The sequence below is a fragment of the Alligator mississippiensis genome, chromosome 1 (assembly GCF_030867095.1).
Source record: "Alligator mississippiensis isolate rAllMis1 chromosome 1, rAllMis1, whole genome shotgun sequence".
NCBI lineage: Eukaryota > Metazoa > Chordata > Crocodylia > Alligatoridae > Alligator > Alligator mississippiensis.
Window position 1 is genome coordinate 190845861 of NC_081824.1, and position 26012 is coordinate 190871872.

General features: G+C 43.8%; 1 protein-coding gene across 1 annotated transcript in view; it reads left to right on the top strand.

The window, feature by feature from the left end:
* KCNH1 (potassium voltage-gated channel subfamily H member 1) overlaps nucleotides 1-25416 on the top strand; it is a 46548-nt gene extending 21132 nt beyond the window's left edge. Inside the window, exons 2-3 of the mRNA XM_059724255.1 lie at nucleotides 20105-20304; nucleotides 24955-25416. Coding sequence (XP_059580238.1) covers nucleotides 20105-20304; nucleotides 24955-25227 — 473 coding nt within the window. The 3' untranslated portion in view covers nucleotides 25228-25416. The remainder of the gene's footprint in view (nucleotides 1-20104; nucleotides 20305-24954) is intronic.
* Nucleotides 25417-26012: the final 596 nt, after the last annotated feature.

Below are 26012 nucleotides of genomic sequence, written 5' to 3' on the forward strand. Positions count from 1 at the left end.
CCACTGTGTACAAAGTATCTGTGGCCCCAGAAGCATGCCTTACAAAGGCAGCCAGCAGCATGGTCCTTGTTAAATCCTAGATGTTTCAGAATTCCAGCTTTGCCTAGTTAAAGTTCAGACATTTTAAAGGCTTATTTCACTACCAAGGTGAGTTATGAATGAATGAATGATCACTCACTCACTCACTCACTCACTCACTCACTCACTCACTCACTCACTCACTCACTCACTCACTCACTCACTCACTCTATACTTAAATGCAATGGTGTTTTTAACTTGCTTTTCAGGAGACCTCAGCTGTATAGGCTGCATCAAGGCTAGGTATAGATGTTCTGCTTCTACCAGGAGAATCACTGTTCCCCTGGAAGAAACCAAAAATATACAGACATTCTGGCTTTTTTTCCTGGAGCAAAAATGGCTGCTCCAGGAGAAAAATAATCTGGCAACAACCAGGATTAAATCACCCCCAGGAGTGTGTCTCCTGGGAGACTGAATGTCTATACACTTTCCCCTTGTTTGACACCTCCTGGGAGGACTCCTCTGCCTTCCTGAGACCACAGTCACCCCAGTCTTGAGACGGCATGGGGGGCAGCTACTTCCCTCTGTCCTGTAGACTGGGAGGAGAAGAGAGCAGCAGCCACCACTCCCTGCTTCTTCCCCAAACTGGGAAGCTCCCTGTTTTGGGAAAAGATGGAGGGCTTTTCTGACTCTGACTTCTCCTTGCTGTCCCTGCCATCCAACTGAGTGGCAGGGCAGTGATTTAAGTCAGCAGCAGGGAGTGGGGATAGGGGACAGGCTGTTGTGCCACAGTGGCAGGCTTGGAAGACTTGATGCTGCTGTGAAATGCCCCAGAGTCATCCTGCACTGCTCTGGGTCAGTCCAGAACAGTGTGGGTGAGACAGGCTGCTATGCCCCTGCTGCAAGACTCCTGGGACACATTCAGATAAGCGCAGCTGTGTGGTGTGTGGCACCACAAACATGCCTGCAGGCAGCTCCGCATACCACACAGTCAGGTGTTCTCTTCACTGCAAGGGTGTGCTGACCATGTGTGTGCTGTTTCCTGTTTTTTGGGGTTTTTTCTGCTGTTTTTTCTGATCCTACCGTGCTGGCCCCAGCCTCTCCTACTGCCCCTGGAGTAATTTGCCGCACAAAAGCATACTTGTCACTGGTGTTCTCTGGGGACAAGTAGCTGTGGCGCAAGGTCTACCACTGCTACTTGTCCTTGGGGAACCAAACATCTGTGCTTGCCTGGACGTGGCTCTGGAGCCTTGTCACAGTGACTGAATGCTCCCTCCTCTCCCTGCACTCCTTTGGATCAATGGAGTGGAGTGCAAAGAGAAGGGGCCGATCTCCTGGGGGAAGAGAACTGGGAGGGTTCCCTCCACAGGAGACTGCCTTCTTCCTTCTAGCCAGCTGATTTGTGGCATGGGGGGGCATTTACCTGGGGTGGGAACCCTTCCAACCTGTCTCTGGCAGCTGCTGTTTTTCAGCAGTTGTCAACTGCCACTTAACAGCCTACACCCTTCCCAGGCAGGGGAGTGGGCATGCTGTCCATTAGTGAGCTCCCTTAAGGGTGGGGCTGGTCTAGGGAGCAGCCCTTGACTGCCCTGCAGCTGGCGAACTTGTTTGTAAAGCTCTCCAGCCATGTGGCTGGAGGAACATCTGTATAGTCCAGTTCCTTGGCTGTTTTTCTACTGGAAAAAAATACTTCCAGTAGAAATTAACACCTGTACACAGTCAACATACAACCCATCAGGAACTAAAATAACTCTCAAAAGGAGTTAACTAACATGACCTGAAGTTATTTGCACTCTGTAAAGTAGACATAGGCCTTGTCTCCACAGACTCCAGTGTGTCCTCTCCAGCAAGAATGTTGGTGTGCCATCAACTTACACGGTGTGATATGTGAATGGAGAAAAGATGCTTGAAATGTTTATGATGATGTAATTATGCAAAGTCAACATTATCTCTCTGGCCAGTGGCTGACTTCACCTTGTTTACCTCCTAGTAAAACTGCAAGGCTTTTTGTTCCCGCTGTGCTTGATTAATGTGCATTACCTATCCCACTATAAAAGTACATCTTTTTGGGTTAGTAAAGCCTAAAAAAGGACTTGGATGTTCCTAGCACAGAAGCAGCAGACTTATGTTTGTTCCTCTGGATATTCAAAGCTACTGTGTCCTCCTATTTAGTTAGTGCATTTCTGAGTTGGGGGTCTGAGCCTGAATAATGCTCAGTGTCTCTTAGGATTATGCCCTATGTGAGTGTTTATTAGGGGTTTCTTACCTGAAGATACTGACAACTGCAACTGAATGTAGGGTGTGCATCTGATCTTGCAGTTGGAGTGGAAGCAGCCCTCTATCTTGTAGGGATCACTTAACATTTAGCAGATTGGGCTATTAGATTTAGTAAATCTATTAGATTTAGTGGGTCATTTGTAAAAGGCTATAAATTAGCTCCTTTAGACTGAGACTGATGAAATAGACTGAGTCTGGACCAATTGACAGAGAGTAGAGTTGGTTATGTCTGTTTCTGCATGCTTTACTTTGCAGTGAATGCTGTTACGGTAGTCCAGACTGAGCAACTGTTATGACTCTGGCTATGGACTGCACACTGTCTCATTGCAGCAATAATGTAGAAAGGTACAAAATGTTTTCTAAACTTCATCCCCAAGAGATGGGGAACAAGTTGTATTGCCAGTATTCACTGTGCTGCCAGACACATTAGGACTCAGGGGACTTGTAACCACCACTTCAAACAATGCAGACCAGTAGCACCCCGAAAGAACACTGGCACTGTCTACTGACCATACTTTAAATGGAAAACTAAAGAATTAGAAAGAAAGGGAGTGTTAAAAGTATTTCAGGCCCACACATCTTTTCTGCCTGTCTCCTGCCAATATTTGCAGTATTGCGATTGCATTTTTTACTATTTGTGTTTTTAAAATGTTTTTCCCCCTTCAGTTGTTCTATGGAAAAGCTTTAACAAATCATAGGGGAAACTTACTTTTCAAAGTAAACAGTCAAACAGAGCATATGCAAGAAATTTTCAAATGCACAGAAAAATGGGCTTTTCTTTAAGTTTTCAGGTTGTTTGAATTGTAACTTTTTAGAATACTGCTTTAAATATATAAAGTAAAATTTTGACTTTTAAGTTAATGATGGTCTTCTATTTTAGCTTAACTTGTTGGGTATAGTATTTCGGAGCAAAAGCCTTATAATTGGCATGGGTCTTCCAAAACTAGCAGTATTTGGAAATTTAAATTTTACCTGAGTTATTGAAAATGGCTTATGTATTTATTCTGTATAAACTGTGTAAGAAAAAAGATGCCCTTAAATGACTTGGTCTTCATTTAAGTGGTGATCCTTTTATTAGTGCTGGGAAATGAAATGTAAATCTCTTTTAATATTCAAGACAACTTCATTTTTATTGTTCAGAAAATTCTACAAAACAGGTAAACAGTGGCCTTTTTTTCCTGAATCTTGGGGGATATAATTTGATCTTTTAGCATTTTAATAAAGTACTGGGAAGGATTTGTGTGCTATGTCTGACTGAACACTATGGCTTTAATCATCCTTTCATTTAAAGGATTTGTCTTTTCCACATAGTTTGTCACCTTACTTGGAATTTGGCCTGGGCAGACAGCTTAACAACTTCACTTAAGAAAAGGACTCAGGGGCTTTTAATGGCAATAAGTAGTTAGGACCCCCCCCCTCTTATTTTATATGAGATGTAAAAAAAAAATCTCCCCAATGGGTACTAAAAGCTCTCCTCCTGTTGTGCCCTCCTCTTTGGCTTTGCTCTTGCTCGGAGCCCTGACTGGCACAAGCAGTAAGTGGAGAACCACTTCATTTCACATAGTGCCAGTTGTGGAACCCTGACCTTCAGATTTTTGGCCCCTGTACAAAGTGCACCATACCCAACTGGGGAGCCCACCCAGGAGAGACCCCATCTGGGGCTTAGAGGCTGCAGACTAAGAGTGATAGCTAGAGAATGGAAGGGTTCTCAACTAGGAGAAATGGCAGGAGGGAGAGAAATATGGGAGGCATGAGTGATGGTATAGAGAAGCAAGATTGGTAGCTAAGTTTCCTCTTGTTGTAAAAGGGTGTAGAGCTGTAGTTGTACTCCAGTACTAGATACATTCTCATCCTGTGTGAGCTTAGTTTATTCAGTGGAGGTATAGACTGTAAATTAGGACATGTAAGGTAATCAGCCAATCCTGTAGACAGGAACACACAGATTTCACAGTTGGTCCTGGTCTTGGTCCTGGTCTATCTGTTGCCTATCAATATTCAAATTGATTTAATCTATAACCAAAAGCAGAGGGAAAATAATTATTTGGGGGGGTTGAGTGCATGTGCATGCGCATGTGCGCCCCCCCCAGCAGGTAAATTTGTGGGGGAAGGGCCATGGTGGGGGGTGAGGAAGTGGGGCTGCGGCTGGGGCTGGGGCAGGCCCTGCACAGCTGTGGTGGGGTGTGGGATGGAGCTGTGAGTGGCTTGTCTGGGGGGCGCCTGGTGTGGGGAGGGGGTGGCAGTTCCCATGGGGGACATGTGCCTGTGATCTGTGTGGGGAAAGGGTGGGCTGCTGCTGCAGGCTGGGGCTGGGGCTCCGCTGGGCTCTTCCCAGCAGGGGGTTGGGCCGCGCTGTGCTCAGGGTGAGCAGTGGCAGTGCTTGGAGGAGGGGTTGCGGGGGTTATGGCGAATTTTGGGGTGGCTGCAGCCCTCCCCATAGCTCCCCTCCCAGTGATGCTGTTGCCCACTCTGAGCACAGCATGGCCCAGCCCCCCACCTCTCGCTGGAAAGAGCCTGGAGATACCCTGGCCCCAGCCCACAGTGGCAGCCTGCCCTGCCCTATGCAGATCTGGGGTCACATGCCTTCCTGTCCCTCCCACGGTGCACCCTGGATGAGCCACTTGCAACTCAGTTCCACACCCCACCCTGGCTGTGCAGGGCCTGCCCCAGTCCCAGCCCACCCTCTCTCACCGCTGTGTGTGTGCCCCTCCCCAGCCCACCCCTGCTGCAGGTGCCGGAAGCCTGCAGCTGGGCTGCCTTGTGGCCCTACTGCTGCCCCATGTTGGGGGGGGGGCTAAGACCTGTTAGCCCCTCCTTCTGCCACCTGTGTCTAAAACAGAGTTTAGAATTCAATGAAAGAAGTATATGCTTACTGTTGCTTTGTGTGTCTAAGTATAGAATGATTTTCTGTTGTAAAACTTGATGATTCTGTATTGTAAAAATTGCACGCAGACTTTCCAAAGAATATCCTATAAATGCAACTTTTGATGTGGGGAGGAGGGAAGGGGAGCTGGGAGCAGAGTCTTTGATTTATTCACTTCTTACTGTCAGGCTGAAAAAATGAAATGAGATTTCATGGTCATAGGATCAGAGCATTTTGTTCCCTGTCCACCTGCAAAGAAGGACTTTGACAAGACTCTATGCATTGTTAGGGAGTGCTGCCTCTGGGGGCTGCCCCTTACCTCTGACTCTGGAGAAGATGTCTCTTCTTCTTCCACTCCATGTGTGTACTGAAGGGATCTGGCTGAATGGGGTTGTTTTTAGGTAGACCAGTTTCAGCAGGACATCATTTTACTAATGGCCCAAAGTCTCCCTCTCTACTTGTAGCAAGTGTTTTGATAGTGAAGGGTTGAAACAAGATGCAAGTCAATTTTATACAATATGCTATGTAGCAGTGGTGCTTAACCTCCAGCTCTCAGGCCAGATCCAGCCAGCAGATCCGTGTCATCCAGCCTGCAAAGATCCCCACAGGTCTGGAAATTTGGTGGCAGGGTTAATTGCCATTCTCCTGCTGCCAAGCTTCCAGGTGTGTGGGGAGCACCATGGGTTGGATGACATGGTCCTGTGCATTAGGTCACTAGTCTCTAGTGGGGCCAGTGCGTGGGGTTATTCAGCAGCCAGATCTGACGTGTGGGCATCAGCTGGCCCAGAGGGGGGGTGTCCCGATCTGGTACATGGGGTGGGGCCCAGATTGGTCCCCTGCCACTCATCTTCCTTACCACTGCTATGGAGAACTTTACTAATACATTCTGTTTTTATATGGAATAATGTCATATGCAAGCCCATGTTGAGTGACAGCACAAATTTACTGACATTACCCCCAGCTTGTACTTCCTCCCAGCCCTTGTCTGCAAATTTGTAATCCTGCTTCGTGCATCATGACTGAAATACAACTGAACCTGCAGTGGGCTCCTTGAGCACCACAGTCCACCCATGTGGAGCTCTGTGGAAAATGGAAGACTTAAGGCCTGATTCTGCACAGACTTATGCAGACATCTAACTTAATGCACTGTGAGCAGCACTGTTGAAGTCAATGAAATTAGTTACAGAGTATAAATTTAAGCATGTGTGTTAAGTCATTGGAAGGTTCAGTACTTAGCTTGTAAACTCTGAGGCAGAGACCATTTCTTCTAATATTGGTTTTGTAAGGTATCCAAGGGCACTTTCAGATGCTGTAAAATAAAGTTGTCCCTTTGGCCTGAGTAGTTTGCTGAAATTCAGGGTCTAACAGAGCTGTTTCCATTATGATGAGAAAGTCAGGTGTATTATTTGGTATAATCTGGTTTATTTAAAAGATAGGTATGTGCAATTCTGCCTCCCTGAACAACAGTGAAACTACTAATTGCAGAAATCCCCACATCTACTAGTCCAGTGAGCTTAGTGTCCAAGAAGCCTTTTCTCTTTTCTTCCTTTCAGGGCTACACTTGTAACTCCTCCTGGCTTTTCATGGTCAGTACATAGCCTGCAGACAATCTCCTAGCCCCACGAACCCTGAGTCCATAAAGCTTAGCTCTGACCTGCCATGTTGTCTTGCCTTGTGAGGTCCCCACACAGCCACTGACTAACAAAGAGATTTGATTAGTTCTTTCCTTGAGCCTGAAACAACTTCCTTGTCCCACCCACTGGTTTAAAGAATATCTGTGATTTATCTTTGGATCCAAGAGTTCCTGCTGCCAGCCATTAGCACCTTTCATCATAATAATGATTAATACTAAACTGCAGTTATCCAAACAAAGCAACATGATACATGCTGTGAGGCAGGATCTTTGCCATTTTAATTTCTCATATGCTTGCTTGTTCACAAAGCCCAGTCGTCTGCAATATTTCTTTGGTAGATTCAGCTGGGACTTGGTCATGGCAAAGTCTCTTGCAAAGTGCTGTGGGGTCTTTGATTATTGCAAATGATCTAAATCTTGGTTTTATTTCTTGTCCAGAACACTGTCCCTCAGGGTTGACATAGGGTGTCACTGTCCCACACCCGTGACACAGAGTGTCATTCCAAGGCCGCAGGTCTTGGGGGTCATGTGTCATTATTGACTCAGAGCAAAGGGTGCCACTTACTGAATTACCAATGCGCTCTTGAAAGAAAACTGGCAGGCTAGTATTAAAGCTGTTTATATTAGCTTTGTTTTGTGCTGTTTTAAGCTACTATGGCTGTTGGTTTGGGTTTTCCATCCTATGATTATTTTTACTCTGCTTCTCATTAGCCCCTTCTGGTGAAGGCAGAACAAAAGCCTCTAGTTAATGGTTCTCTGTGCACTGCACAAGTGTTCATGAGAGTACACAGAGTCCAGAAGGCAAACCATGGTGGTTAGTTCTTATGAGCTTTGATGATAGATCAAAGCAAAATTGAGGCCCTTGATCCTGAAAACTTTTTTGTGCTTAACTACAGTCCAGCATTTAGCATTGATGAAAGGGTCAGAGGTCCAGAAAGTTTTTTTGCCAGACCTTCATTTGGCTTTCTTTTCTATATTGAATCTGAAACTAGCTACATTAAAATTTTTGTGGTAGCATGTTTTTTGGTGATGGTTGGCTCTTTCCTGAACTGTTGTCTTACTTTCAGTGTCAACCTTCCTTATTTTATGGCTTCAGGAATGGGTCTGAGGAAAGTTATAGGAAGCCATGAGTGGGTTTTGTTCTTGGGATGTTCTCACTCTTCTGCATCTGCCCCAGTGCACTGCTTGTAGCCTACTTTAAGTACACAGATGTTGCTATAATTTGAGCTTTTTGGTCTTTTTTTTTTTTTTAAGTGATTTCTCAGGACAGTTGTTTGTGTTATTGACCCATTTCATTACATTGTACTGTTAGTTTCCTCTAAGTTAGGCAATATCTCTTCACCTATATTCTGTTTTTCAAGCCTTATCAGCTAAAATGACTTAATGGGCATATCTTCTTATAGGACATATCTTCTTACATGGGTATATCTTCTGTTGCAGGGGGTCAGGCTAGATGATCTGTTCAGGTCCCTCCTGACCCTAGCTACTATGAAACTATGACAGCTATTTTCATTGTGGTGAGAGTGCAGTGTGGGCTTGGGGATCTATGTTGTAGCCATGTTGCTCTGAGAAATAAACAAAGCTCTTGGGTCAGAGGCAATTATCTTTTATTAAACCAACTAAATAGTAGCAAAAAAATCCTTTCTTTTCAAACTTTCAGGTACATGCATCCTTCTCCAGGCTGAGGAGTATTCAAAGATTGTAAAATTTCCCCTAGATAGAAAAGAAACTTTGTTTTGCACAGGGGAGGTAGAGGGTAGAAGTTTATTGCCCTGGGTTCTGCTTTTTTTTTGTTTTTATCAGCAGCAAACTTCACCCATAGCAGGACAAATAGGATTAAACTCCCAGGGGGGTCTTGATTCAGAGAATGCAACATACTTACCTCCAGTCTCTCCACCCTCTCTCTAGGAAGGTGAAGAGAAGAGCCTGTCTTCCTTCCAAATAAGACTCCTGATGTGTTTTGAGAGGCCTACCACCCTGGCTTCAAGTTCTATCCTGCCAACCCTGCTTTTCAGACTCTCACAATTGATGGCAACATGCCAATTTCCCTTACCCCCAGTAGTGACTGCTTGCCTCTCTCTTTAGGGTTTTGCAGCCTAAAAGAGAGATTGAGCTAGCAGTGGAGTGAGGTGGGGGCAGCCTGTAAGTGCAGGATGGGAGAATGTGGAAAGACAGAAAAGGTGGAGGACCCTATTACCAGCATTTAGGATTTTCTTTCCTGTACTGATTGCTCTAGCACTTTCCCTTAGTTTTTAGAAAATGGATATTTTCCAAGGAGTTGAATTCAGCAATTCACGTTGAATAGATTGATGACAGAGTAGCGGATGCAAATTCCTAGCATACTACATGAAAATATTGGGTAAATATGGGATAAAACACCCATGATGAGTCCTAAAAGTTATTTTTTGTTTGCTTACCCTGAGAAGGGACCTGAGAATTATGTATTTATAAATTTAATTAATCTGAAATAAAGACTAAGAATTACAGCAAAGAAAATGAAGAAGGCTTGGATTGCAGTATGCAAGTTTACTGAGAGGTACTTAATTCACAATAAATCAGTGTTAACATGAGGTAACAAATATAGATTCATAGATTTTAGGGGCTGGAAGGGACCTCTCCAGGTCTAGGCCCCCTGTGCTTGGGCAGGACCCCAGCAAGCTGCTTTTCCAGGCATTTTTTGAAGATATCCAGAGTAGGTGATTGTGCCACTTCTGGGGGGAGTCTATTCCAGACCCTGAACACTCAACTTGTAAAGAAGTTTTTCTTTATGTCTAATCTAAAGTGGTCTTCTAGCAATTTATGACTATTAGTCCTAGTCTTCCCCTGGGGAGCCCTGGTGAACAGACATTCTCCCAGTCCCTGGCATGCTCCCTTTATATATTGATAGACTGCCACCAAGTCCCCTCTGAGTCTTCTCTTCTCCAGGCTGAACAGATTCATGTCTCTCAGCCTCTCATCATATGGCCTGCTCTCCATACCTCTAACCATACGCGTAACCCTCCTTTGGAGTCTCTCAAGCTTCTCTACATCCTTCCTGAAGTGTGGTGCCCAGAACTGGATGCAGTACTCCAGCTGCGGCCTCACCAAGGTAAAGGCAAGGCAGAGGATAACATCCTTAGTTTTGTTTGAGATGCATTGGTAGATGCATGCCAGTGTTTTGTTTGCTTTGCCAGCTACGGCATTGCATTGGTGGCTCATGTTCGTTGTATAGTCCATCAAGACCCCCAGGTCTCTTTTGGTTGTGGTGCTAGTAAGTGTAGCACTGGTGAGCCTGTATGTTGCAAGTTGTTTTTCCCCAGGTTGAGCACCTTACACTTTTCAGTGTTGAATGTCATCAGGTTTTGATTTGCCCACCTTGCAAGCCTGTCTAGGTCAGCCTGTACCCCCTGCCTATCCTTCAGCATGGCTGCAGTTCTCTATAATTTGGTGTCATCTGCAAACTATGCCAGTCTGCTTTTAACACCCAAGTCCAAATCATTAATGAACATGTTAAAAACATCTTCTAGTTCTGTAACTTCCTAAGGAATTGTTATCAGTGTTGTTTTAGAATTATATATTTTTTTAAGAAAATCTCTTATAAATCAGGAAACCAGACTTCATGTGGATCAAAAACTATGCGATTGTCTGCAAAAGTAGTCCTAACATTTGAAATGTAAACTGTTACTTAATGTCTTATTTGAAATCCTTTCTCAGATCACAATAATTCATAGCTAAGCCTTTTCCTTTCACCCATAGTACACAAAAATGCTCTGATCCCAAATAAAGATAACCAGAAGTAATCTAGAATTCTAATTTTGATCAGATATATTTTACTTTATCTTAACCATGTTAAAAACAATGTGCTTGTCCAACTTATAATTCATACATCCACTAATTTAAGCTTCTTTGTTTCCTTTAATAAGATATCAATATTACATAACATCATAACTGTGTTATCTGAAAAATCACTAGGCTGTAATTGCTTTAGGTATGTAGGCCTCTTTTCAGCCACTTTTTTCATTCCATTCAGTTTCCTGTGAGACCTAATGTTATGCTGATCTATTAAATACATTGTACAATCTCAGTATTCTCTCAACCACTTTTTCAGCTCAAAATTATTTCTGACTATCTAGGCTGAACCTTGTTAAAGAAATATACCTGGAACAAATATATACTTTAAAGTCGTTTACTTAAATGACTTGTTAACTCAAGTATGTACTCTTTGAAAAGTATTCAGTATGAAACCACTGGGTCAGTTACAGACTTTACAATTTGTCAAGTAGATCTGGTGTGTGGATGGGATTGCCAGATTTCAACTACTGGACAGAGGTAGAAAGTTCAGTTCAGTGAAGTTTTGCAAATCTGGGAGGATTCAGAAGAGTTGTCACTGCTGGACATCAGTCTCATCTGTTGCTATATAGTTTTTATTAATACAGCTTATACACGCACTAAGTGCATGCGCTAAGAGCTTTGGATGAGTGCATTTTAAACAAATCATAATCAACCTGATGATTCATCTCAGGAACAGCATGAAGCACTTACATCTATAATTGTGAAGAATGAGAAACTTGGAATTACCCCAGACAGAAGCTTCTTTCTCTTACTGTTCTGAAATCAAACTCTCAGAGCAGTGTCCTTCCCTGAGATAGCCACACACGTGCTGGCATTTGGATTTATTTGTTTTTATATCTTATTTGGAACAATATTAAATGTTAAAAATTATTTGGAGATTTCTCCAACCTGTGCGTGATCTTCATGACTCATTTGTGCAAATAACTGGCTGTAGAAATTACTGTGCTGTAATTTTTTTACATTATTAAAACACCGGAGTAAGTGAAATGACATGGACTGCATTGTTAATGCGTTGACCCATTTTTGCTTTGTTCTTTGTCAGAGAAGATGCAAGTGGAATAGAAAAAGCTCTCCTGTCCTGTCAGAGGTCTCAGTGATGTTAGCTGAAAGGAGTGCATTGGCTTGTTTGACCAGTCTAGCTGGTGAAATTATAGGTGGATGATATTTAATATGCATGCTGCTGGTACTTTATAAGAAGTTTCTCTCTGGCTCATGTGAGATTAATCCTACAATGGATCTGCATAGAAAACTCTTCTTATGATACAGTGGGCCAGATTCTCCCCTGTGCTGGCTCAAAGGGAGTTTCCTTCTTCTATTAAGGACTAGTAGGGTCCTGGGGCAATGTTTGGTAAAATCTTGGGTAAACTTTCAGCACTCTCCTAAAGTATGTCCCCCTTTCAGGCATTTGCCCACTCCAAGCAGGTCCCCTATCTGGCTCAGTTTCATCTTCTCCTTGTTCTGATCCACTTCTGTTCTTCCCCAAAACCTTCCCTCCACCCAGAACTGCTGATGAGGTGATTCCGATCTAATACGAAGGGGCTGCCAGAGAATAACGCGTTAGGCCCAGTGTCTCCAAAGAGCTTTTCATGGAGCAGTGCAACTCCTCACTACTACCAATGCAAGGCAGAGGCTTAATGCCACAACTTAAGCCTGCAATTTGAGTGTTTAAGAATGAGTGGTGAATTTGAAAATAGGAGCCTGTTTTGGCTGCTATTGTAAAAGTCAGAAGGTCTAACTCTGAACTTCTTTGAGGGCTTTGAACATCTTATAATACAGGGGTGTCAAAAATAGGACCTGCAGACCCACCCTATGGAGCTCCATCATCTGTAGGGGCCTGAGAAAATGATAACTTCGCAAACTGTGCAGAAACCATGAAATTAGCCCCACACTGCGATTTTTAAGGGTCGCGGGCATAGGCAGTGGGAGGACAGGGCTAACGGGGCTTAGCTCCCCCAAACGTGGGGCAGAGCCAAGGGCTGCAGGGCCAGCCCAGTTGCGGGCTCCAGGTGGCTACAGCAGTGGGGGAGGGGCACGCACAGACAGGTAGCCTGCAGGCGGCCCAGATTGCAGCCAGATGGCATGTGGAGCACTGCCCACCACAGCACGTAAGTTAGGAAAGGGGCATGGTGGGGGTGAAGATCAAAGCCCCTACAATGAGGGAAGGAGTGGGACAGAGGCAGGGGCTAGGGTGAATGGGGCCCTGGGGGAGTCATCCAGGTGTGTGGTGGGGCTCCCGTCACTGTGCAGATCTCAAGAGAGGCCTGGGGAGGCCTCAAGAGAGACCTGCCCTCCAGATGTGTGTGGGGTGGAGGCGGGCTGCCCACTGTGGGTTGGGCTGCACTCTGTGCACTGCTGTCATGTGCCTGCTGCCACTGGCTCCCAAGGCACCGGCAGCAACGTGCAGAGCCCAGTGCTCAGCGGCAGCTCACCTCTGCATGTGCTCCGTGGGCCCCTCCCGAAGTGTGCACAGTGGCAGGAGGCCCCCTGCGCCCCTGGATAAGCTGCTTGGGCTCCAAGCATCCAGCCCCTGCCCTGCCTCTGCCTCTGCCCCCCTCTCCTCCATGCTTCTTCCCCTTCCCCTACTTACCTGCTGTGTTGGGAAGTGCTCTGCACTCAGTCTGGCTGCAGTCTAGGACACCTGCAGGCTCTGTGTCTGTCTGTGTGTGCCCCCACCCTGCCACTGCAGCTGCTCGGAGCTTGCGCCCAGGCACTGCCCTGCCTTTGGGGGGGGGGGGGGCGCTAAGTCCCATTAGCCCCAGGCTTTTGCCACCTATGGTTGTGTGCCTGCCGCCCTGCTGCTTGTGCATGGGGAAAATAACATTTTTCACAGAATATTCACAGAACTACCAGGACCCATTTGCCAAGATCAATGGTAGTTCCATGAATATTCCATGAAAAATTATACTTTATCCATGCATGTACTCTGAATTTTCAACAAGAAATCCACAATTTTCTCAGGGCCTTAATCATCTGGGCCCCAGTGCTGCCTCTGGGTCTGGAGTTGACTTACACTCGGCACATGGTGTGTGCCAGACTGGCCTTGCACACAGAGCCCCAGATACACGTATGCAGCCTGGGTCACAAACGGTTTTAATATGTGGTGCAGTCCCAGACTACCTGTGGCTGGTGCTGTGTGCAGTGCTGGTCCCAGACTGCCAGAGCAGGCACCACTTGTGCTGGATCTGGCATACAGAGTGTGTGGTGGTGAGGTCCATGGTCTCGATCAAGCCCACAGGACCGCCCTTGTGCCATTTATCTAGTCCATGGACCAGCCCTGTACCACTCATGCAGGCCACAGGACCAAATTAGTTTGACACCCCTGTTATAATAGATTCATTTCATTAGTCTCATAGAAAGAAGCAAGGGCACAGAACTAGCTAGCTTATGCAGAGACCTTACAAGCCAGTTTTTAATAAACTAACACACTCTCCCCCCCACCCGCACAACAAACTCCAACATGTGAGAATCCTCTTTTTTGCTGTCTTTCATTCTAATAAAATGGTTAACTAATGATAAATTAAGGATCATAAGGTTTGGGATTTTTAATAAGGAATTCATGTATGCAGGATTAAATTTCTTCTGGCAAGATAATTGTAATATTGGAGCATAGTAGCTGCAATTAGCAATGGAAATTGCTGTTAGATTATGCACATCATACTAATCAAAATGAAATATTGGGTACTGTTTGTCACTTGACCTTTCCTGCCATTTGATTTTGCTGGACAGTTATGTGGAGAAACTGGAGTTGATGTTTAAGGTGGGTGACAAAAGGGCTGCAATTTCCAGACCTTAAGCCAGAAGGTTTTCTTGGCTTCTCAATGGACAGCAAGTAGTGCTGCACTGTCACCCTCACCTCAGCCTCTATTAAAACCCCACCAGTGAAGGCTACTCGGAAACCCATGGATAACCTTATGTCTGGCTATCCCTGCCCTGCTCTGTTCTGCAGTGTATTGACTGAATGCAGACTCCCCACCAGAGCATGGCTTGTTGATGCCTGGCACAGTCACAGTCTCCTTCCAGGTGGTCTTCCTGATGCTGGTAACTCTGTGATCAGTATTATGTCAACAGAAAAGCTGTTATGAGTCAGAGCTGAAACTATGATGCTGCAGGGCTTAATTCATCCCTGAGTAATAGGTAGCAGAATAGCACATAGTAGGAAAAGAGGAAAATGATTTAAATATCAAATATTGGTGATTTAAGCAGCTTTTATATTGAATGTGTTGATAAAAGCATTTTTTCCTTTTCCTCTATTATATATGTAGACTTTTATAGTGCGTCTTTTTAGGTACAATTTACCTCAAGCTACTCTCAAAATTAAATGGGAAAATTCTTTGCATGTCACCAAACAAAATTCATGTGTAATTTATTTTTCTTTACTCTTGTTTACATGCTACATTATGCTACCATGAAAGCTAGATTTTTTTCAAAAGGGGAAAAACATGAGGCGGGGAAAGAGAGAGAGAGAGAGAGAGAGGAAGTGGCAAACTAGGGTTACTTAGTTTGGAGAAGACAGGATGGGGCGGGAATGGATTTTGTAATAGTCTGCAGGGGAACGGACTAGGAGAAAGGGACTCAAACTGCAGCAGAGGAGATTTAAATTGGAGATTAGGAGGAACTTTCTCACTCTGTGGGTGGTTAAGCACTGGTACAGGCTACTCGGAGGTTGTGGAATTTTTAACTTTGGAAGCTTTTAGGAGCAGGTTAGACAAGCACTTGGTTGGGATGGGTTAGTCAGGGATGATTCTGCCTTGAGCAGTGGGCTGGACTAGATGCCCTCATGAGGTTCCTTCCATCCGTATTTTCCTATGATCCTATGAGCCCTGCTCACCATTTGGGACTGTTCACCAGCAGCTGACATAATACAGTTCTTTTTTGTGGTTGAGGTAGGGAGCAGGGCAGAGTCTGAAGTGTCCATGAAGGAGGGCTGCCTCTCCCACATATAGCTTGAACCAAAACTTTAAAGGGACTCCCCCAGTATTCCCTTATGGAGGGCACAGAAGGGTGAAGCCCGCCTGGAGGACTGGGTCATAGCGGTTCTGCCTCTGTTGAGGAAAGGGGTTGGTTCTGTAAAAGCAGATGTGGATCTTAACTGGAGCATTGTACCTGAGCCTAAACTGATATCCAAATTTTGAATCTAGAGTTTCTACTGAGCTTATTTGGGAAAAGTTAGAACTGCTCTTTGGACACTCATGTTCAGGAGTCTTTGTTTGATTGGGCTCTTCCACTGTAGAAATGTTTGGGACCCTGTTGAGCACAGATCTGAGGTTTTGATTTGGATCCATCACCACAAGGCAGTATTCCCTTCTACATGAGTCAGGTTGGATGAGACTCTGTTCTGCCACAGTAAGGGAATTTTTTTGGCCTAGAGCTACCTTTGCTTGTGTCTTCAGCATTAAGATCATTCTAGGTCAGGCTTAATCATACAACATAAGTCATAGCTATGATTATAATGATGTTTCTAAATTAGTCACACCTTCACAAATACTTATAAACTAAAAATACATGAGGTAAATGGTTACTATGAAAAAAACACTCCATTTTTGTGCAGTAGCTTCTGCTCTTACACAAAATACTTGATGTATTTGTACCAGTGGCAGAGAATTCAGATGGCAGGTGTTGGAATTGAATATAATCCATTAAGCAATGTTATTGGATATTGATTAGCTATCCTATTTAAATGTATCATTTTGCCTTTACTTCCTCTAGTTATCTTTTAACATGTGACATATAATATAATATTACTGTTGCTGTAAATCCCAATGCACAGAACAGCCAGGAGAGAGAAAAAATACTTGGTACTATTCCTAATCTTGAATGGGAAAAAGCTTTATACCAGGCTCTGTTAACTTTCTTTCTTTAGGATACGTAAAAAGAATGAGAGAAAATATTACAAAGGACCAAACATCTTAACCTTATTATTTGTTCAGTGCTAACTCAAAGAAAACTCACGTTGACTTTTGTAGGAGGAAGAATTTAAAGCAGAACAATGAGGAGGACCAAGGGAAGTAGTTCTTAGTTTATTACAATGATGTCACTCAAATTCAAACTTCTCTCTCACTGTCTCTCTTTTTTACAATGTACTTCTACTTATGCTGTACAGGATTAAGTCAGCCAATAGATACGTCATCACATTTAAATGGTTATACTGGGACAAATCTTGAAGTGCTTTCTTGGGCTGTCTCTTGTGCTTCTTACAGTCACTATGAATCCTAAGAGGAGCATGACAGAATTAGAACTGAGTTAGAACTGGACCTCAGGATTTGGACTGCAGGATTTTATGTAAATAATTCATACGATTTATGATCTGCGCAACTCAGCCAGTGCACAGCCCAGAGCTGGGAGGAGAGGGAGGGGACATGGGGAGAGCCAACACAGCAGCTTCCCTCAGGGTCCCTGTTGACTACCCTTGCCAGCTCTGGGCTGCCTGTTGGCTGAGCCACGGCTGTGCAGGTCCTTATAGAAGTGTCCATGTTGGTTCCTCTTGTGCCCGCCTCCGCCTGCTCCAGCCAGAGCCGAGGCTAAGCAGAGAGGCTGTGGTCTGACAGAGCTGAAGCCTCAGTTCCCGCTCCCTTCCAGCTCTGGCTTCCCCCATGCCAATGCTGGCCCAGCTGTCAGACCTGCCATGACCCACTCTGGAAGCCTAGGGCTCAGTGTGGGGACGGTCTGCAGTGACAGCAGGGGATTGGAGACATGTGCCCCACAGCCAACCAAAGATGGCCCTAGCTCAGCTGCCGTCAGCAACATCCGACAGGCAGGGAGCTGTGCCCTCTGACTTCTTGTCTTGGCCAGTGCAGACATCTGTTTCCTCCCCCATGTCCCCCCACAGAAGGAGAAATGTCCTGTTCTCTCCTGATCCAATCCATGCAGTTTAAAGAAACCTGCACAGATTGAATCAATCCCCCTTCGGGCTTTTTGACTGTCTGTACTTAGCCCAGAAGGTTACTATAGACCTCCTATGAGGTCTTGAAGTATATTAAATGGCTGAATAGTAGTCAGCTGTAATCCTGACTTAAATAGTTGTTCTCTCAAAGGAGTGGAGGCAAAAAATGTGAAGCAAGAGAAGGGGACGAAAAGTGAGAAAAAACACAGAAATGGAAGAAATATGAGGAGAGGGATGTGGGTTAGAATCCTCTTCTCACCACCGATCAGGTACCTGCTGCTTGCGTCTGCTCACTGCTGGAATTCTTGGGCACCTATACACATGCATTGAGGCTGCTTCGACGTGCTGTAATTACAGTGCATTGGAGTGGGCTCGATTAATCGAGGCTGCTGGAACGTGGTAATTACCACGCTCCAGCAGACTCCAGCATCACATATATCAGCATCCCCGCACTGTAAAATGGTGGTGGGATGCATTAACTAAAGGTCATTTGACAAGCTCTAGTTAAAGCACCCCAGCTGCCATTTTTCAGTGCAGGGATGCTGATACACACAAGATGCTCTGGGTGCTTTAATTAGAGCAGCTCTTTATAAAATGCCCTTCATTAGAAAATGTTGATTGTTGAAAACTCTTCATGGGAATGTATTTTTTTTATAGGAAGTTTTCTCAGGGGACATTTGGGGCAATGAAAGAGGCATACCTTCCTAACGGTCTTCTTTAGCATTGGGCTCCACTACTTGGACCCCAGAGTGTGATTTCTGGGGGTATTGTCCATAGGATTAATTCTTCAGGAGGAATGAAACAGCACTGCTGGACAGTACCAAACAGCAGCAGCATTGACTCCATTCTCCTGAATAGCCAATAGTCTAAGCATTAGGCCATTTGTATAAGATGTGAAAGACACAGTTTAAAGTTCCTTCTCTCACTGATTTGGAAAAGAAACTTGAATCTCGGTCCCCAACATGCTGGGCGAATGCTTTAATCACTAGGCCTCTCTGTCAGTCTCTTTCTAGCTCAAGGAATATTTAATTATTTACACAAATTGGAGCAGCTTCTGGAAGAAAAATCAAGAGAGAAACTGACTCTACATTGTTGGTGAGAGTGCTTGTTTAGGATGTAAGAAAGCCAGTTTCAGACTGCTTCACTGGCTTGGGTCATAAAGCAGCTTAAACCTAGCTCTTCTCCATTCCAGGCAAGTTCTGGAAACCCTGAGATATCGGGTATGCTGAGCAGCGATGCAGGGAAAGACTCCCTCCCCTCTCTTTCCCATGCATGGAAACTGAATTCTGAAATGCTAGAAATCATTCTCAGAATTTAACTTTTCTTTTCTGGCCAACCCTCCTCTGACTGACTGGTCCCATCACTTGTCCAGTTGACTCTGGCAATTTCTTGGCTTATCTCTCACTGAGCTGCTCCAGTGCCCAGTATGATCAATAATGCTTAACAGGCCTCTGTCCCATTCAGAGCTACACTTTGATGGGCTGGGCAGGGAATGGAGAGGAGAGCCAGGATCCCAGCGCTGGAGTGCAAGTACAGAGTCTGCTACTCATTCCTCTCATTCCTCCTAGTGCCCTGAGCAAGTGGATTTTTTAAAGTCCTGTCTGTAAACATTATGATGGGATAATTTTATTTCATTTTACAATTTTTTAATAAATAAACCATTTGGCCACTGAAACTAAACTGACTGCAGTCAGAAATCCTTGCAATCAGAAAGCTTTTCTAATACTCTTCTCTCTAGGTGCCCTTGTTCTTGTTCTTCTCTAAGATCTTAATGTTCTTCCACTGGAGAATATTAAAACATAATGCAGGTTTTTATGTATTATTACTGTTGCATCTATAAATCACTTACCCATGGTAGCTGTAAATTATATTTTCCATCTTCCATACAGTTGTTGCCACACTGAGTTGGATAATGATGGCTTGACTTACTGCTCTAGTAATGTACTTAAATCTAGGAAATCTGTCACTGAAGGCATTTTAACATGGGCACTATAAACTGTAGCTGAAATTTTAAAGCATCTGCTGTCAAGTTATGTGTCTTGAAGTCTTGTATCTTATACTTAGTTTTCATAAGGTTTTTGAAGTTTCTGAATTGTTTCTTGGGCAAAGACAAATATATGCAATGTTTCATGAGGTCCCTTCCCTTCTGAGCACCCACCATCTTAAATTATGCAGAAACTCCAAACATGCAGTACTAGAGCTGACCCACAAAATCATGCTCTTATGTATTAGGCCTTGCCAGCCTCAGACAGAAAAGTAATTGTATACATTCCTATGGAACTGCCATTCCCTACATTAAAGGACAGTGGGTGCATCTGCACGTGATACTGACTGTGCAGTAGCCAAATAATATGTGTGGCTGAATAATATATTAGCACAAACAGTGTTAATATGCTATTGCACAGTGTCATTAAGCTACTGTTCGGTAACATCACTTAAAAGGTGTTTGCTGGCACTACTGTGCATTTATTTTGTACTTGATTATACAAGTACAAAATAAATGCGCAGTAACGTCTCATGTAGATTTGCCCAATGGCACTTAGACATTAGAAGATGGATAGACCAGCATTTTCCCTTTCTTACTTTCTTTTAATTTTGTTTACAGCACTTCTGTATGCAACCATTTTTGGCAATGTGACAACCATCTTCCAGCAAATGTACGCCAACACAAACAGGTACCACGAAATGCTGAACAGTGTCCGGGATTTCCTTAAGCTCTACCAGGTGCCCAAAGGTCTGAGTGAACGTGTGATGGATTATATTGTTTCTACCTGGTCAATGTCCAAAGGGATAGATACGGAAAAGGTGAGTAAATGTACTTTAGAAGAAGCAAGTGACCTTCTGAAAACTTTCTGAATATGTCAAGCTGTTTCATTATATTGAAAGGGAGAAACTTACTTGAATCTAGATAAGATAAGGTGCTTCAATCCATACTAAGTAGCAGCTGCTATTTATTTTTATTTCATTTAAAAAAGTAATTCCAGTGATTGTCATATTTTGATATGTCAGCAGTAGCATACTATTATGTTATTTCTTCTGTTGACATTTAATGAGGCAATGTAAAAATAATAAATATAGAGTAAAAATATCTCAGGAAAAAAGATACAGTTTCAGGATGAAATATTAAAAAAAACCCAATGCTACCTTACAAAATAAAATTTCCCTAAAACTATAATTAAAAAAAAAATCATTTAGAAAATTATGACAGTTTCCTGAAAAATGGAAATTTGCTTGCAACTATGTGCAAGTACAAAATGTAGGATCTGCTGCATGATGGGAATATATAAGGTTTTGCTTACAACATTGGGGTCAACCTTTTGACAGACATGCCACAAATTAGTTCCATATCGGTTCCAAGTGTCCCTCTGATTCTCTTTCACGCCTGACCTGTTACTTGGCTTTCTGCTCCCAGCCCTGTGGTCCTGCTTTATCTGCTGCTCTGCTTTCTTCTTCTTTCCCTTTTCTCTCTGCCCAACTTGCTACTTTGCTTTCTGCCCTTTCTGCCACCCTGCTGCCTGCCACACACAGAGGATGCTCATGCCACTTGTGTCACATTAGCCACCCTGGCTTACAACATAGCTTTAAAATATAGACAGAGGTTTTTAACATAGACTAGATTTTACCTTTATAAAGGATGTTTACAAAGGGGATTTGGGATCTTCTTGGTATTAGGAAAAATATTTTCATCCTAATTCACTGAAATACTACAACACTCATCTTGTTTATCAAGTTAACAGATTTATCAGGTTAACATCAGAACAGACAAAATATACTCATTGTCTTCATGTGGGTTGCTGCTTTAATAGAGAGAGTCTCCATTTCTCTTTTGTCAATAGAGAGATGTGTCACTGCGTTCCAGGGCAGTCTGTTTGGAAAATTACAACAGTGCTCCAGTCATCAGCCTTCTCAATAATTGCTTAATTCAGAGGTCAGCAGGATACAGTGTATGGGAGAGGTTTGGACCTTTGAGCCACTGCATCTGGCCCATGGACCTGGAGGGCTTTGCCTATGCCCATACTAGGACCAGAAAGTGAAGAGCTGTCCCAGGGCCAGGTAGCTTGCAGCTCTGCCTGCTTTGCTGCCACTTCCACCCATCCTCACAGCTCCAGTCCAGTGTGGTCCAGGTGGTTTTTAGCAGCACGCTAGCAGTGGGGTATTTGTGCTGGGGCCCAGTGGCTGGGAGCTGCTCCTGTGCTGTCACTGCTTCCCGTAGCCCTCCGCTGCCAGGATGCAGCACTGGTGCAGTTTCCAGTTGGAAGAGAGCTGCCCCAGAGCTGGGTATCTGCAAACTGCATCCACACTCCTACTGCTTCTGCCCTGTGCCCCTTCCTCTCCCCACTCCTGCCCAGCAGCTGTGGCATGAGCACAGCTTCCAGCCAGTAGGGAGCTATGCTAGGGATGAGTAATTTCCAGCTGTGCCCATGCCACAGCTGGGGGGTGAGGGGATGGAGAGGGGCAGTGGGGAGATGTGGTGGCAGCACAGATGCAGTTTGCAGATACCTGATTGTAGTGCAGCTCTCTGGCAGCTGGAGAGTGGGGGCTGACATGGCAGCAGCATGGGGGCAGTTCCCAGATGCCTGGCCCTGACATGGATGTGGGGAAAGCAAAGCCTCTGCCAGTGGTGTGTTGTACAATTTCCTTTTTAAACAGGGGGAACCCAGTATGAGTACAGAAGCTAGATCCTGGGCTCCCCCTATTTAAAAAGGAAACGCATCATATGTAACCCTAAGAATGCCTTTGGAGACAGCATGACGTATTAAATTACACTTGACTTGTCACCTTCTAAAATTACTTTAATAAATGGGAAAAGTCTTCAGTGATTAGGACATCAAAGAGAACACATGATGTAGACAAATTCAGAGCTTAAGACCTGGTATTTATGGCTGAAAAATAAAGCAAATTGAGAAAAAACAAATCAGCCGTCGCATTTTTAACAAGGGCTAACCAATATAAGATTGACAAATGGCTGTACCAGTCCATAAATTCTCAAGTCTCAGCTCCATTGATTTTTGCATTCATATACAAGTTCTAGAATGCCACATAGTGAATAAAACATGATATTGTTTCCACATGCCTGCAGAGCTTCCAGTGCTAGTGTATAATGTCATGGGCTAAGGACAGACATTCAAAAAGCCTGAGCCTGAATTGATTCAATCTTTGCAGGTTAGGTTAACCTGGCTAGGCTGAACTGGTTTGTAACTGCAAAGGCATCCCAGACATGCAGGCACATGCCTGCAGTGGCTCCAGCTAGAAGCTGGGGGGCACTAGAGCAGCCTTCCCATCCGTTCCACAGCACTGAGCTGGGGGGGAGGGGCGGATGGGTAGACCCTAGCAGGATGCTTAGATTAACCCAGCAGGGAATTGATAACAGTGTTTATTACCCTGTAACTCAGTGTTTATCACCCCATTACAAAAAAACCCCAGAGGGACATTACCAGCTACCTGTAGAATCAAGAGGCAGAATCAACCTGTTGATTCAGCAGGGACCATAGCCAGCATGTGGTCTGCTAGCTAATACACAGACACCTCCTCAGCAAGGCAGAGGGGAGGGGGGAATTCCTGCTTAGCATGAAGTGGTAAGGGGGAGAGGGGGAGCAGCCTGCAATCTGTGCTGGAGCTGCAGCCAGGGAGCAGAGGGGAAGGGCCAGGCCTGCTGTGGAGCAGAGAGCCCTACCCAGCCCAGAGAGCATGCCAGGATGCTGGGGGAGTCTGGTTTATCTTAAACCAGCAAGGCGTCGCAGACAGACATTGCATAAACCGGTTTAAGCCAAATCCAGTTATGTCTGATACTACATTCAATCAGGTTTATCTCAAACCAGTGTCAGCCATTTTCAAACTGGTTTATGTGCACTGAACATCTGTTCTGTTACAGGTTTAAACCAGTTTCTGATCACTTAAACCGATGAATGTGTAATGTCTGTCCCTATGCAGGCTGCTACCAGTAAAACAAATATTTAAAGATGAGCTTATTTGCATAATCAATCTTTGTAGTATTTTATACATCACAATATATTGCTTGACTTGGTGCTGACCATGTTATTTGTTTGGGATTGAATCAATAATGAGGAGCAAAGGTAAGTCTGCCAGTTTCATGTATGTCATTCTAATCAAATTTAACAAAAAGCGTTTAGAAAATTCTGAAAGCAAACTGTGACAATCCCCTTCCACATCTCTTTGAGGTGTTAACACTGATATGAAGGTACCATGGTCCCAGTAACTCACAAATAGCTGCCTTGGGCAGTACTGTCCTACAGTGGAGTTAATTCGTTTTCTGCAGCCTAATAGCAGTGCACGTGTAGACAGCAATGCTTTACTGTGGAGCTAATTAGTCAGCTCTGCAGTAAAGTGTCTCTGGTAGATGTGCCTGGTGTCTCTGACAGTCATCCAACTGTTTCCTGTTTTACCCCTGCCCATACTGCATGTGAGCTTTGCACTGAATCCATGATTCTTCTTTCTTCCAAAGAGAAATACATGCAAGTAACACTGGAGCTCACTGGAGCACTTCAAGCTGCTCCTTAATTAGGTGAATTAGAGGGAAATGTTGTGAACCCCTTGTACTCAATTAGAATATTTATCTCAAATAATGCATCTCTTGATTTCAGCTTCATTAGAGTTTGTATCATCCAGGAACTGTTGTAGCATTAATTCCAGCTCATGTTGTGCATTTCTGGGATTTTCAGTAGTAATTTTAAATGTGTACAAACACTGGAAAGGCTTTAGTCTCCACCTCAACCCTGTCTGCAGCTTATCTCCCAAAGTAGAGCTGATATTGTGCACAATAGGATAACTAAAACAATGGCACCATTTTATGGCCGTAAAAAGACATGATACAGAAACTTGCTGCGATGGAGCACCATAAATGTTATCCACCATAGGTGTAAGTCCACTTCCTATATGACTAAAGGACTGTGTTCATTTCTGTCAGGGTGTGAGGAGCTTGTACTTCTTTGTGATTAAACGCTATGTGTTAATGCATTTTTTATTATTTAGTTAAACGAATCTGAGTCTCTGCTTCCCACACATACTCCAAGTAGGTAGAGCACAATGTGTAATTTGTGCAGGCTTTTCATTGAATAGCTTATTAAAAAGTGAAATATATCCACCAAAAACAAGCCTCTGGCTTTAGCTGGCATTCTATTGAAGGCTTTCTACATTACTGTGCTGTTAATTTTACTGTTTTAAAAACCTGTAGCATTAACATATTAATTCAATATCCAGCAGAGCATGTTGCTGAGATAAAATATTATTTTCCTTCTGGTATTATAAAATAGACTAAATTAGTATTATGGTGCTTTTTGTACTGAAGGTGGAAATCTGTGAGAAGAATGCAGTAGTTCCTAAACCCCGTATAGTAAAATATGTAAATATATAAAGTGGGTGACACTGTGAAGGTGTATAGCCAGTCTAATGACCTAGGACTTTTTCACACAAAGTGATTACCTAATTTCCTTTTAGGTTTTACAGATTTGCCCTAAAGATATGAGAGCAGACATCTGCGTGCATCTGAACCGCAAAGTTTTCAAGGAGCACCCTGCATTCCGGCTGGCAAGTGACGGTTGTCTTCGCGCTCTAGCTATGGAATTTCAGACAGTCCATTGTGCCCCAGGGGATCTCATCTACCATGCTGGCGAGAGTGTGGACAGCCTTTGCTTTGTGGTTTCAGGGTCTTTGGAAGTAATCCAAGATGATGAAGTTGTTGCTATTTTGGGTAGGTCTCATTGTTTATAGCCTATTTGTGCCCTCTGTCTATGTGTCTATCTACACAGATAGCATTAGATTAATTCTTCACATTCCTAGAGCACCTTTGATTCAAGGATCTCTGCATGCTTTATAAAGTATAGAGAGGTAGCCAGGTATTAGTGTCTCTGTTTAACAGAAGAAAACAAAGTGACTTGCTTAGGCAACAGCCTGATGTAGAATCACAAGTACATCCTTCTGCTCCATGTATGTCAATGGAAAATAACCCATGTCAATTGTGACTCTTGTCCAGAGTACCCATCAGCAGCAACCCTGCTGTCATTGAAATAATAGTTCATCAATAATTTCAGTGGTAGAGACATGGTTAGACTGATTCTGTGTGCTTTAGAAAATAGTACTAAAATCTTAAAAGCCAGTATAAAAAATCTTCAGTTTCCAGAAATTTTATAATAAAATGAATGTTATTTATCATTTAAATAACAACTAGAGGAGGAGAAATGACTTGGAAGAAAGTTTGAAGATGCTGCTATGATGCTTCTACCAGATATACTTTGCAATAAACAAACACTATGATAGTTCACAAGTAATGCTGGATGGGAAATGGTGGTTTAGATTTCAAACATTTCTTGTTTGACACTATGGATGCAATTAACATATTTCAGTTTTTTCCACAAAAATGGGGGAAAGGGCAGGGGAAGAGGGACTGAGAGAGATCTACTTCAAATAGCCAGTAGCTTGGTGTTCTGGTCACAAACCTGGGCATGAGAATTCTAGGTGAGTGCCCTAAATATCAAACTGTTGGTTATTTTTGGATG